This window comes from Salvelinus alpinus, chromosome 3 (assembly GCF_045679555.1).
Source record: "Salvelinus alpinus chromosome 3, SLU_Salpinus.1, whole genome shotgun sequence".
Lineage (NCBI taxonomy): Eukaryota > Metazoa > Chordata > Actinopteri > Salmoniformes > Salmonidae > Salvelinus > Salvelinus alpinus.
This window is the reverse complement of record NC_092088.1, coordinates 2,455,594-2,467,686: the sequence shown is the minus strand read 5'-3', so window position 1 is coordinate 2,467,686 and position 12,093 is coordinate 2,455,594. Positions and strand designations below refer to the sequence as shown.

General features: G+C 45.3%; 1 protein-coding gene across 4 annotated transcripts in view; it reads right to left on the bottom strand.

The window, feature by feature from the left end:
• Positions 1 to 12,093, bottom strand: part of lyst (lysosomal trafficking regulator) — a 323,436-nt gene that overhangs the window by 237,088 nt on the left and 74,255 nt on the right. For all 4 annotated transcript variants that reach the window (XM_071391269.1, XM_071391271.1, XM_071391270.1 and 1 more), the window contains one exon: positions 8,868 to 8,958. In XM_071391269.1, the coding sequence (XP_071247370.1) occupies positions 8,868 to 8,958 (91 nt within the window). The remainder of the gene's footprint in view (positions 1 to 8,867; positions 8,959 to 12,093) is intronic.

Here is a 12,093-nt window from a genome sequence, read left to right as displayed (position 1 = left end):
CATCCACAGCTACAGTAAACATCATCCACAGCTACAGTAAACATCATCCACAGCTACAGTAAACATCCATCCACAGCTACAGTAAACATCTATCCACAGCTACAGTAAACATCCATCCATCCACAGCTACAGTAAACATCCATCCATCCATCCACAGCTACAGTAAACATCATCCACAGCTACAGTAAACATCCATCCATCCATCCACAGCTACAGTAAACATCATCCACAGCTACAGTAAACATCCATAGCTACAGTAAACATCCATCCACAGCTACAGTAAACATCATCCACAGCTACAGTAAACATCATCCACAGCTACAGTAAACATCATCCACAGCTACAGTAAACATCATCCACAGCTACAGTAAATATCATCCACAGCTACAGTAAACATCATCCACAGCTACAGTAAACATCCATCCACAGCTACAGTAAACATCATCCACAGCTACAGTAAACATCCATCCACAGCTACAGTAAACATCCATCCACAGCTACAGTAAACATCCATCCACAGCTACAGTAAACAACCATCCATCCACAGCTACAGTAAACATCCATCCATCCACAGCTACAGTAAACATCCATCCACAGCTACAGTAAACATCCATCCACAGCTACAGTAAACATCCATCCATCCATCCACAGCTACAGTAAACATCCATCCATCCATCCACAGCTACAGTAAACATCCATCCATCCACAGCTACAGTAAACATCCATCCATCCACAGCTACAGTAAACATCATCCACAGCTACAGTAAACATCATCCACAGCTACAGTAAACATCCATCCACAGCTACAGTAAACATCCATCCATCCACAGTAAACATCCATCCACAGCTACAGTAAACATCATCCACAGCTACAGTAAACATCCATCCACAGCTACAGTAAACATCTATCCACAGCTACAGTAAACATCATCCACAGCTACAGTAAACATCATCCACAGCTACAGTAAACATCCATCCATCCACAGCTACAATAAACATCCATCCATCCACAGCTACAGTAAACATCATCCACAGCTACAGTAAACATCCATCCATCCACAGCTACAATAAACATCCATCCATCCACAGCTACAGTAAACATCATCCACAGCTACAGTAAACATCATCCACAGCTACAGTAAACATCATCCACAGCTACAGTAAACATCCATCCACAGCTACAGTAAACATCTATCCACAGCTACAGTAAACATCCATCCATCCACAGCTACAATAAACATCCATCCATCCACAGCTACAGTAAACATCATCCACAGCTACAGTAAACATCCATCCACAGCTACAGTAAACATCCATCCACAGCTACAGTAAACATCCATCCATCCACAGCTACAATAAACATCCATCCATCCACAGCTACAGTAAACATCATCCACAGCTACAGTAAACATCCATCCACAGCTACAGTAAACATCCATCCACAGCTACAGTAAACATCCTCCACAGCTACAGTAAACATCCTCCACAGCTACAGTAAACATCCATCCACAGCTACAGTAAACATCATCCACAGCTACAGTAAACATCCATCCACAGCTACAGTAAACATCATCCACAGCTACAGTAAACATCATCCACAGCTACAGTAAACATCATCCACAGCTACAGTAAACATCCATCCACAGCTACAGTAAACATCCATCCATCCATCCACAGCTACAGTAAACATCATCCACAGCTACAGTAAACATCCATCCATCCATCCACAGCTACAGTAAACATCATCCACAGCTACAGTAAACATCCATCCATCCATCCACAGCTACAGTAAACATCCATCCATCCATCCACAGCTACAGTAAACATCCATCCATCCACAGCTACAGTAAACATCCATCCATCCACAGCTACAGTAAACATCATCCACAGCTACAGTAAACATCATCCACAGCTACAGTAAACATCATCCACAGCTACAGTAAACATCATCCACAGCTACAGTAAACATCATCCACAGCTACAGTAAACATCCATCCACAGCTACAGTAAACATCCATCCACAGCTACAGTAAACATCCATCCACAGCTACAGTAAACATTCCACAGCTACAGTAAACATCATCCACAGCTACAGTAAACATCATCCACAGCTACAGTAAACATCCATCCACAGCTACAGTAAACATCCTCCACAGCTACAGTAAACATCCTCCACAGCTACAGTAAACATCCTCCACAGCTACAGTAAACATCCTCCACAGCTACAGTAAACATCCTCCACAGCTACAGTAAACATCCTCCACAGCTACAGTAAACATCCTCCACAGCTACAGTAAACATCCTCCACAGCTACAGTAAACATCATCCACAGCTACAGTAAACATACATCCACAGCTACAGTAAACATCCATCCACAGCTACAGTAAACATCATCCACAGCTACAGTAAACATCATCCACAGCTACAGTAAACATCATCCACAGCTACAGTAAACATCATCCACAGCTACAGTAAACATCCATCCACAGCTACAGTAAACATCCATCCACAGCTACAGTAAACATCCATCCACAGTAAACATCCATCCACAGCTACAGTAAACATCATCCACAGCTACAGTAAACATCATCCACAGCTACAGTAAACATCATCCACAGCTACAGTAAACATCATCCACAGCTACAGTAAACATCATCCACAGCTACAGTAAACATCATCCACAGCTACAGTAAACATCATCCACAGCTACAGTAAACATCATCCACAGCTACAGTAAACATCATCCACAGCTACAATAAACATCCATCCATCCACAGCTACAGTAAACATCATCCACAGCTACAGTAAACATCATCCACAGCTACAGTAAACATCCATCCATCCACAGCTACAATAAACATCCATCCATCCACAGCTACAGTAAACATCATCCACAGCTACAGTAAACATCATCCACAGCTACAGTAAACATCCATCCACAGCTACAGTAAACATCATCCACAGCTACAGTAAACATCCATCCACAGCTACAGTAAACATCATCCACAGCTACAATAAACATCCATCCATCCACAGCTACAGTAAACATCATCCACAGCTACAGTAAACATCATCCACAGCTACAGTAAACATCATCCACAGCTACAGTAAACATCCATCCACAGCTACAGTAAACATCTATCCACAGCTACAGTAAACATCCATCCATCCACAGCTACAGTAAACATCCATCCATCCATCCACAGCTACAGTAAACATCATCCACAGCTACAGTAAACATCCATCCATCCATCCACAGCTACAGTAAACATCATCCACAGCTACAGTAAACATCCATAGCTACAGTAAACATCCATCCACAGCTACAGTAAACATCATCCACAGCTACAGTAAACATCATCCACAGCTACAGTAAACATCATCCACAGCTACAGTAAACATCATCCACAGCTACAGTAAACATCATCCACAGCTACAGTAAACATCATCCACAGCTACAGTAAACATCATCCACAGCTACAGTAAACATCATCCACAGCTACAGTAAACATCATCCACAGCTACAGTAAACATCATCCACAGCTACAGTAAACATCATCCACAGCTACAGTAAATATCATCCACAGCTACAGTAAACATCATCCACAGCTACAGTAAACATCCATCCACAGCTACAGTAAACATCATCCACAGCTACAGTAAACATCCATCCACAGCTACAGTAAACATCCATCCACAGCTACAGTAAACATCCATCCACAGCTACAGTAAACAACCATCCATCCACAGCTACAGTAAACATCCATCCATCCACAGCTACAGTAAACATCCATCCACAGCTACAGTAAACATCCATCCACAGCTACAGTAAACATCCATCCATCCATCCACAGCTACAGTAAACATCCATCCATCCATCCACAGCTACAGTAAACATCCATCCATCCACAGCTACAGTAAACATCCATCCATCCACAGCTACAGTAAACATCATCCACAGCTACAGTAAACATCATCCACAGCTACAGTAAACATCCATCCACAGCTACAGTAAACATCCATCCATCCACAGTAAACATCCATCCACAGCTACAGTAAACATCATCCACAGCTACAGTAAACATCCATCCACAGCTACAGTAAACATCTATCCACAGCTACAGTAAACATCATCCACAGCTACAGTAAACATCATCCACAGCTACAGTAAACATCCATCCATCCACAGCTACAATAAACATCCATCCATCCACAGCTACAGTAAACATCATCCACAGCTACAGTAAACATCCATCCATCCACAGCTACAATAAACATCCATCCATCCACAGCTACAGTAAACATCATCCACAGCTACAGTAAACATCATCCACAGCTACAGTAAACATCATCCACAGCTACAGTAAACATCCATCCACAGCTACAGTAAACATCTATCCACAGCTACAGTAAACATCCATCCATCCACAGCTACAATAAACATCCATCCATCCACAGCTACAGTAAACATCATCCACAGCTACAGTAAACATCCATCCACAGCTACAGTAAACATCCATCCACAGCTACAGTAAACATCCATCCATCCACAGCTACAATAAACATCCATCCATCCACAGCTACAGTAAACATCATCCACAGCTACAGTAAACATCCATCCACAGCTACAGTAAACATCCATCCACAGCTACAGTAAACATCCTCCACAGCTACAGTAAACATCCTCCACAGCTACAGTAAACATCCATCCACAGCTACAGTAAACATCATCCACAGCTACAGTAAACATCCATCCACAGCTACAGTAAACATCATCCACAGCTACAGTAAACATCATCCACAGCTACAGTAAACATCATCCACAGCTACAGTAAACATCCATCCACAGCTACAGTAAACATCCATCCATCCATCCACAGCTACAGTAAACATCATCCACAGCTACAGTAAACATCCATCCATCCATCCACAGCTACAGTAAACATCATCCACAGCTACAGTAAACATCCATCCATCCATCCACAGCTACAGTAAACATCCATCCATCCATCCACAGCTACAGTAAACATCCATCCATCCATCCACAGCTACAGTAAACATCCATCCATCCACAGCTACAGTAAACATCCATCCATCCACAGCTACAGTAAACATCATCCACAGCTACAGTAAACATCATCCACAGCTACAGTAAACATCATCCACAGCTACAGTAAACATCATCCACAGCTACAGTAAACATCATCCACAGCTACAGTAAACATCCATCCACAGCTACAGTAAACATCCATCCACAGCTACAGTAAACATTCCACAGCTACAGTAAACATCATCCACAGCTACAGTAAACATCATCCACAGCTACAGTAAACATCCATCCACAGCTACAGTAAACATCCTCCACAGCTACAGTAAACATCCTCCACAGCTACAGTAAACATCCTCCACAGCTACAGTAAACATCCTCCACAGCTACAGTAAACATCCTCCACAGCTACAGTAAACATCCTCCACAGCTACAGTAAACATCCTCCACAGCTACAGTAAACATCCTCCACAGCTACAGTAAACATCATCCACAGCTACAGTAAACATACATCCACAGCTACAGTAAACATCCATCCACAGCTACAGTAAACATCATCCACAGCTACAGTAAACATCATCCACAGCTACAGTAAACATCATCCACAGCTACAGTAAACATCATCCACAGCTACAGTAAACATCCATCCACAGCTACAGTAAACATCCATCCACAGCTACAGTAAACATCCATCCACAGTAAACATCCATCCACAGCTACAGTAAACATCATCCACAGCTACAGTAAACATCATCCACAGCTACAGTAAACATCATCCACAGCTACAGTAAACATCATCCACAGCTACAGTAAACATCATCCACAGCTACAGTAAACATCATCCACAGCTACAATAAACATCATCCACAGCTACAGTAAACATCATCCACAGCTACAGTAAACATCATCCACAGCTACAGTAAACATCCATCCATCCACAGCTACAGTAAACATCCATCCATCCACAGCTACAATAAACATCCATCCATCCACAGCTACAGTAAACATCATCCACAGCTACAGTAAACATCATCCACAGCTACAGTAAACATCCATCCACAGCTACAGTAAACATCATCCACAGCTACAGTAAACATCCATCCACAGCTACAGTAAACATCATCCACAGCTACAATAAACATCCATCCATCCACAGCTACAGTAAACATCATCCACAGCTACAGTAAACATCATCCACAGCTACAGTAAACATCATCCACAGCTACAGTAAACATCCATCCACAGCTACAGTAAACATCTATCCACAGCTACAGTAAACATCCATCCATCCACAGCTACAGTAAACATCCATCCATCCATCCACAGCTACAGTAAACATCATCCACAGCTACAGTAAACATCCATCCATCCATCCACAGCTACAGTAAACATCATCCACAGCTACAGTAAACATCCATAGCTACAGTAAACAACCATCCACAGCTACAGTAAACATCATCCACAGCTACAGTAAACATCATCCACAGCTACAGTAAACATCATCCACAGCTACAGTAAATATCATCCACAGCTACAGTAAACATCATCCACAGCTACAGTAAACATCCATCCACAGCTACAGTAAACATCATCCACAGCTACAGTAAACATCCATCCACAGCTACAGTAAACATCCATCCACAGCTACAGTAAACATCCATCCACAGCTACAGTAAACATCCATCCACAGCTACAGTAAACAACCATCCATCCACAGCTACAGTAAACATCCATCCATCCACAGCTACAGTAAACATCCATCCACAGCTACAGGAAACATCCATCCACAGCTACAGTAAACATCCATCCATCCATCCACAGCTACAGTAAACATCCATCCATCCATCCACAGCTACAGTAAACATCCATCCATCCACAGCTACAGTAAACATCCATCCATCCACAGCTACAGTAAACATCATCCACAGCTACAGTAAACATCATCCACAGCTACAGTAAACATCCATCCACAGCTACAGTAAACATCCATCCATCCACAGTAAACATCCATCCACAGCTACAGTAAACATCATCCACAGCTACAGTAAACATCCATCCACAGCTACAGTAAACATCTATCCACAGCTACAGTAAACATCATCCACAGCTACAGTAAACATCATCCACAGCTACAGTAAACATCCATCCATCCACAGCTACAATAAACATCCATCCATCCACAGCTACAGTAAACATCATCCACAGCTACAGTAAACATCCATCCATCCACAGCTACAATAAACATCCATCCATCCACAGCTACAGTAAACATCATCCACAGCTACAGTAAACATCCATCCACAGCTACAGTAAACATCATCCACAGCTACAGTAAACATCCATCCACAGCTACAGTAAACATCATCCACAGCTACAATAAACATCCATCCATCCACAGCTACAGTAAACATCATCCACAGCTACAGTAAACATCATCCACAGCTACAGTAAACATCATCCACAGCTACAGTAAACATCCATCCACAGCTACAGTAAACATCTATCCACAGCTACAGTAAACATCCATCCATCCACAGCTACAATAAACATCCATCCATCCACAGCTACAGTAAACATCATCCACAGCTACAGTAAACATCCATCCACAGCTACAGTAAACATCCATCCACAGCTACAGTAAACATCCATCCATCCACAGCTACAATAAACATCCATCCATCCACAGCTACAGTAAACATCATCCACAGCTACAGTAAACATCCATCCACAGCTACAGTAAACATCATCCACAGCTACAGTAAACATCCATCCACAGCTACAGTAAACATCATCCACAGCTACAGTAAACATCCATCCACAGCTACAGTAAACATCATCCACTGCTGGGTTGTATAACTGGTGTTTTATATAACAACTCACTGTTCTCTTAAACTAGAATACATCAATGTTTACAGCTACAGTATCCATCAACCCATCCACTCCTGGGTTGTGTTAGGACACACGGTAGAGGACGTCAACAGTAGTTGTGTTAGGGCACACGGTAGAGGACGTCAACAGTAGTTGTGTTAGGACACACGGTAGAGGACGTCAACAGTAGTTGTGTTACAGTGTATAGATGTGTGGGTTAGGACACACGGTAGAGGACGTCAACAGTAGTTGTGTTACAGTGTATAGATGTGTGGGTTAGGACACACGGTAGAGGACGTCAACAGTAGTTGTGTTACAGTGTATAGATGTGTGGGTTAGGACACACGGTAGAGGACGTCAACAGTAGTTGTGTTACAGTGTATAGATGTGTGGGTTAGGACACACGGTAGAGGACGTCAACAGTAGTTGTGTTAGGACACACGGTAGAGGACGTCAACAGTAGTTGTGTTAGGACACACGGTAGAGGACGTCAACAGTAGTTGTGTTACAGTGTATAGATGTGTGGGTTAGGACACACGGTAGAGGACGTCAACAGTAGTCGTGTTAGGTAGGTTTTACAGGTAGCAGGTGTACACTGTGTAGGCTGTGTGTGTTAGTGATGAAGGGTACCAGGTAGGCTGTGTGTGTTAGTGATGAAGGGTACCAGGTAGGCTGTGTGTGTTAGTGATGAAGGGTACCAGGTAGACTGTGTGTGTTAGTGATGAAGGGTACCAGGTAGGCTGTGTGTGTTAGTGATGAAGGGTACCAGGTAGACTGTGTGTGTTAGTGATGAAGGGTACCAGGTAGACTGTGTGTGTTAGTGATGAAGGGTACCAGGTAGACTGTGTGTGTTAGTGATGAAGGGTACCAGGTAGACTGTGTGTGTTAGTGATGAAGGGTACCAGGTAGACTGTGTGTGTTAGTGATGAAGGGTGTAGTGTGGAGGACTTACCTGGTGCCTTATCCTCTTGAACAGGTATCTTCCAGACCAGTGGCAGTAGAGACAGCAGCAGGGTTAACAGCTCCTCTCTACAGGTCAGCTCCTACAGAGAGACACCGTCTCAGTTAGCTAGAATATTCTCTCTCTCTACAGGTCAGCTCCTACAGAGAGACACCGTCTCGGTTAGCTAGAATATTCTCTCTCTCTACAGGACAGCTCCTACAGAGAGACACCGTCTCAGCTAGAATATTCTCTCTCTCTACAGGTCAGCTCCTACAGAGAGACACCGTCTCAGCTAGAATATTCTCTCTCTCTACAGGTCAGCTCCTACAGAGAGACACCGTCTCAGCTAGAATATTCTCTCTCTCTACAGGTCAGCTCCTACAGAGAGACACCGTCTCAGCTAGAATATTCTCTCTCTCTCTCTACATGTCAGAGACACAGTCTTAGTTAGCTAGAAGATTCTACTTCTCTCTCGCTCTCTGTTCACACCTTCTGAAGTAATATCACGCCATCCCACTAACAGTCCAGACAAATGAGTGTAAAGGTCCGGGCAGAATGAGAGAGACAGAGACACTTTCTAGGAACTGCTGTCTCTCCTTGTATGTCCTCGTGTTCACTCAGTCACTCAGGACATCCAGCACAAGCAACCCTGGAGGAGAGGAGAAGACATCCACTGCGTAGCAAAAGCACGCAACTGTGTGAAGCCCCAAAAAGTGTAAAATGACGCAACTATGCAGGATTTCCATTTCGTGTAAGGCCACACGTTTGTGTAAGGTATAAATCAGGCTTTATCCATCCAGGGCAGGGCAGTAGAGGTAAGTAGGTACTTGTAGAGCAGCAGGTGGTCCTTGTGGGGCAGCAGGTAAGTAGGTCCTTGTGGGGCAGCAGGTAAGTAGGTCCTTGTGGAGCAGCAGGTAAGTAGGTCCTTGTGGGGCAGCAGGTAAGTAGGTCCTTGCGGGGCAGCAGGTAAGTAGGTCCTTGCGGGGCAGCAGGTAAGTAGGTCCTTGCGGGGCAGCAGGTAAGTAGGTCCTTGCGGGGCAGCAGGTGGTCCTTGTGGGGCAGCAGGTAAGTAGGTCCTTGTGGGGCAGCAGGTAAGTAGGTCCTTGCGGGGCAGCAGGTAAGTAGGTCCTTGCAGGGCAGCAGGTAAGTAGGTCCTTGCAGGGCAGCAGGTAAGTCGGTCCTTGTAGGGCAGGAAGTCCTTGTAGGGCAGTAGGTCCTTGTAGGTCCTTGTAGGGCAGTAGGTCCTTGTAGGGCAGTAGGTCCTTGTAGGGCAGTAGGTAAGTAGGTCCTTGTAGGGCAGTAGGTCATTTTAGGGCAGTAGGTCATTTTAGGGCAGTAGGTCCTTTTAGGGCAGTAGGTCCTCGTAGTGCAGTAGGTCCTTGTAGGGCAGTAGGTCCTTGTAGGGCAGTAGGTAAGTAGGCAGTAGGTCATTTTAGGGCAGTGGGTTATTTTAGGGCAGTAGGTCCTTGTAGGGCAGTAGGTCCTTGTAGGGCAGTAGGTCCTTGTAGAGCAGTAGGTCCTTGTAGAGCAGTAGGTCCTTGTAGGGCAGTAGGTCCTTGTAGGGCAGTAGGTAAGTAGGTCCTTGTAGGGCAGTAGGTAAGTAGGTCCTTGTAGGGCAGTAGGTCCTTGTAGGGCAGTAGGTCCTTGTAGGGCAGTAGGTAAGTAGGTCCTTGTAGGGCAGTAGGTCATTTTAGGGCAGTAGGTCATTTTAGGGCAGTAGGTCCTTGTAGGGCAGTAGGTCCTTGTAGGGCAGCAGGTACAGTAGGTACTTGCAGGGCAGCAGGTACAGTAGGTACTTGCAGGGCAGCAGGTACTTGCAGGGCAGCAGGTACAGTAGGTCCTTGTAGGGCAGCCGTAGATACTTGCAGGGCAGCAGGTACTTGCAGGGCAGCCGTAGATACTTGTAGGGAAGCAGGTATAGTAGGGCAGGTAAGTAGGTCCTTGTAGGGCAGTAGGTCATTTTAGGGCAGTAGGTCATTTTAGGGCAGTAGGTCCTTGTAGGGCAGTAGGTCCTTGTAGAGCAGTAGGTCCTTGTAGAGCAGTAGGTCCTTGTAGAGCAGTAGGTCCTTGTAGGGCAGTAGGTCCTTGTAGGGCAGTAGGTAAGTAGGTCCTTGTAGGGCAGTAGGTAAGTAGGTCCTTGTAGGGCAGTAGGTCATTTTAGGGCAGTAGGTCCTTGTAGGGCAGTAGGTCCTTGTAGGGCAGTAGGTCCTTGTAGGGCAGTAGGTAAGTAGGTCCTTGTAGGGCAGTAGGTCATTTTAGGGCAGTAGGTCATTTTAGGGCAGTAGGTCCTTGTAGGGCAGTAGGTCCTTGTAGGGCAGCAGGTACAGTAGGTCCTTGTAGGGCAGTAGGTCATTTTAGGGCAGTAGGTCATTTTAGGGCAGTAGGTCATTTTAGGGCAGTAGGTCACTCAGGACATCCAGCACAAGCAACCCTGGAGGAGAGGAGAAGACATCCACTGCGTAGCAAAAGCACGCAACTGTGTGAAGCCCCAAAAAGTGTAAAATGACGCAACTATGCAGGATTTCCATTTCGTGTAAGGCCACACGTTTGTGTAAGGTATAAATCAGGCTTTATCCATCCAGGGCAGGGCAGTAGAGGTAAGTAGGTACTTGTAGAGCAGCAGGTGGTCCTTGTGGGGCAGCAGGTAAGTAGGTCCTTGTGGGGCAGCAGGTAAGTAGGTCCTTGTGGAGCAGCAGGTAAGTAGGTCCTTGTGGGGCAGCAGGTAAGTAGGTCCTTGCGGGGCAGCAGGTAAGTAGGTCCTTGCGGGGCAGCAGGTAAGTAGGTCCTTGCGGGGCAGCAGGTAAGTAGGTCCTTGCGGGGCAGCAGGTGGTCCTTGTGGGGCAGCAGGTAAGTAGGTCCTTGTGGGGCAGCAGGTAAGTAGGTCCTTGCGGGGCAGCAGGTAAGTAGGTCCTTGCAGGGCAGCAGGTAAGTAGGTCCTTGTAGGGCAGTAGGTCCTTGTAGGGCAGTAGGTCCTTGTAGGTCCTTGTAGGGCAGTAGGTCCTTGTAGGGCAGTAGGTAAGTAGGTCCTTGTAGGGCAGTAGGTAAGTAGGTCCTTGTAGGGCAGTAGGTCATTTTAGGGCAGTAGGTCCTTGTAGGGCAGTAGGTCCTTGTAGGGCAGTAGGTAAGTAGGTCCTTGTAGGGCAGTAGGTCATTTTAGGGCAGTAGGTCATTTTAGGGCAGTAGGTCCTTGTAGGGCAGTAGGTCCTTGTAGGGCAGTAGGTCCTTGTAGGGCAGC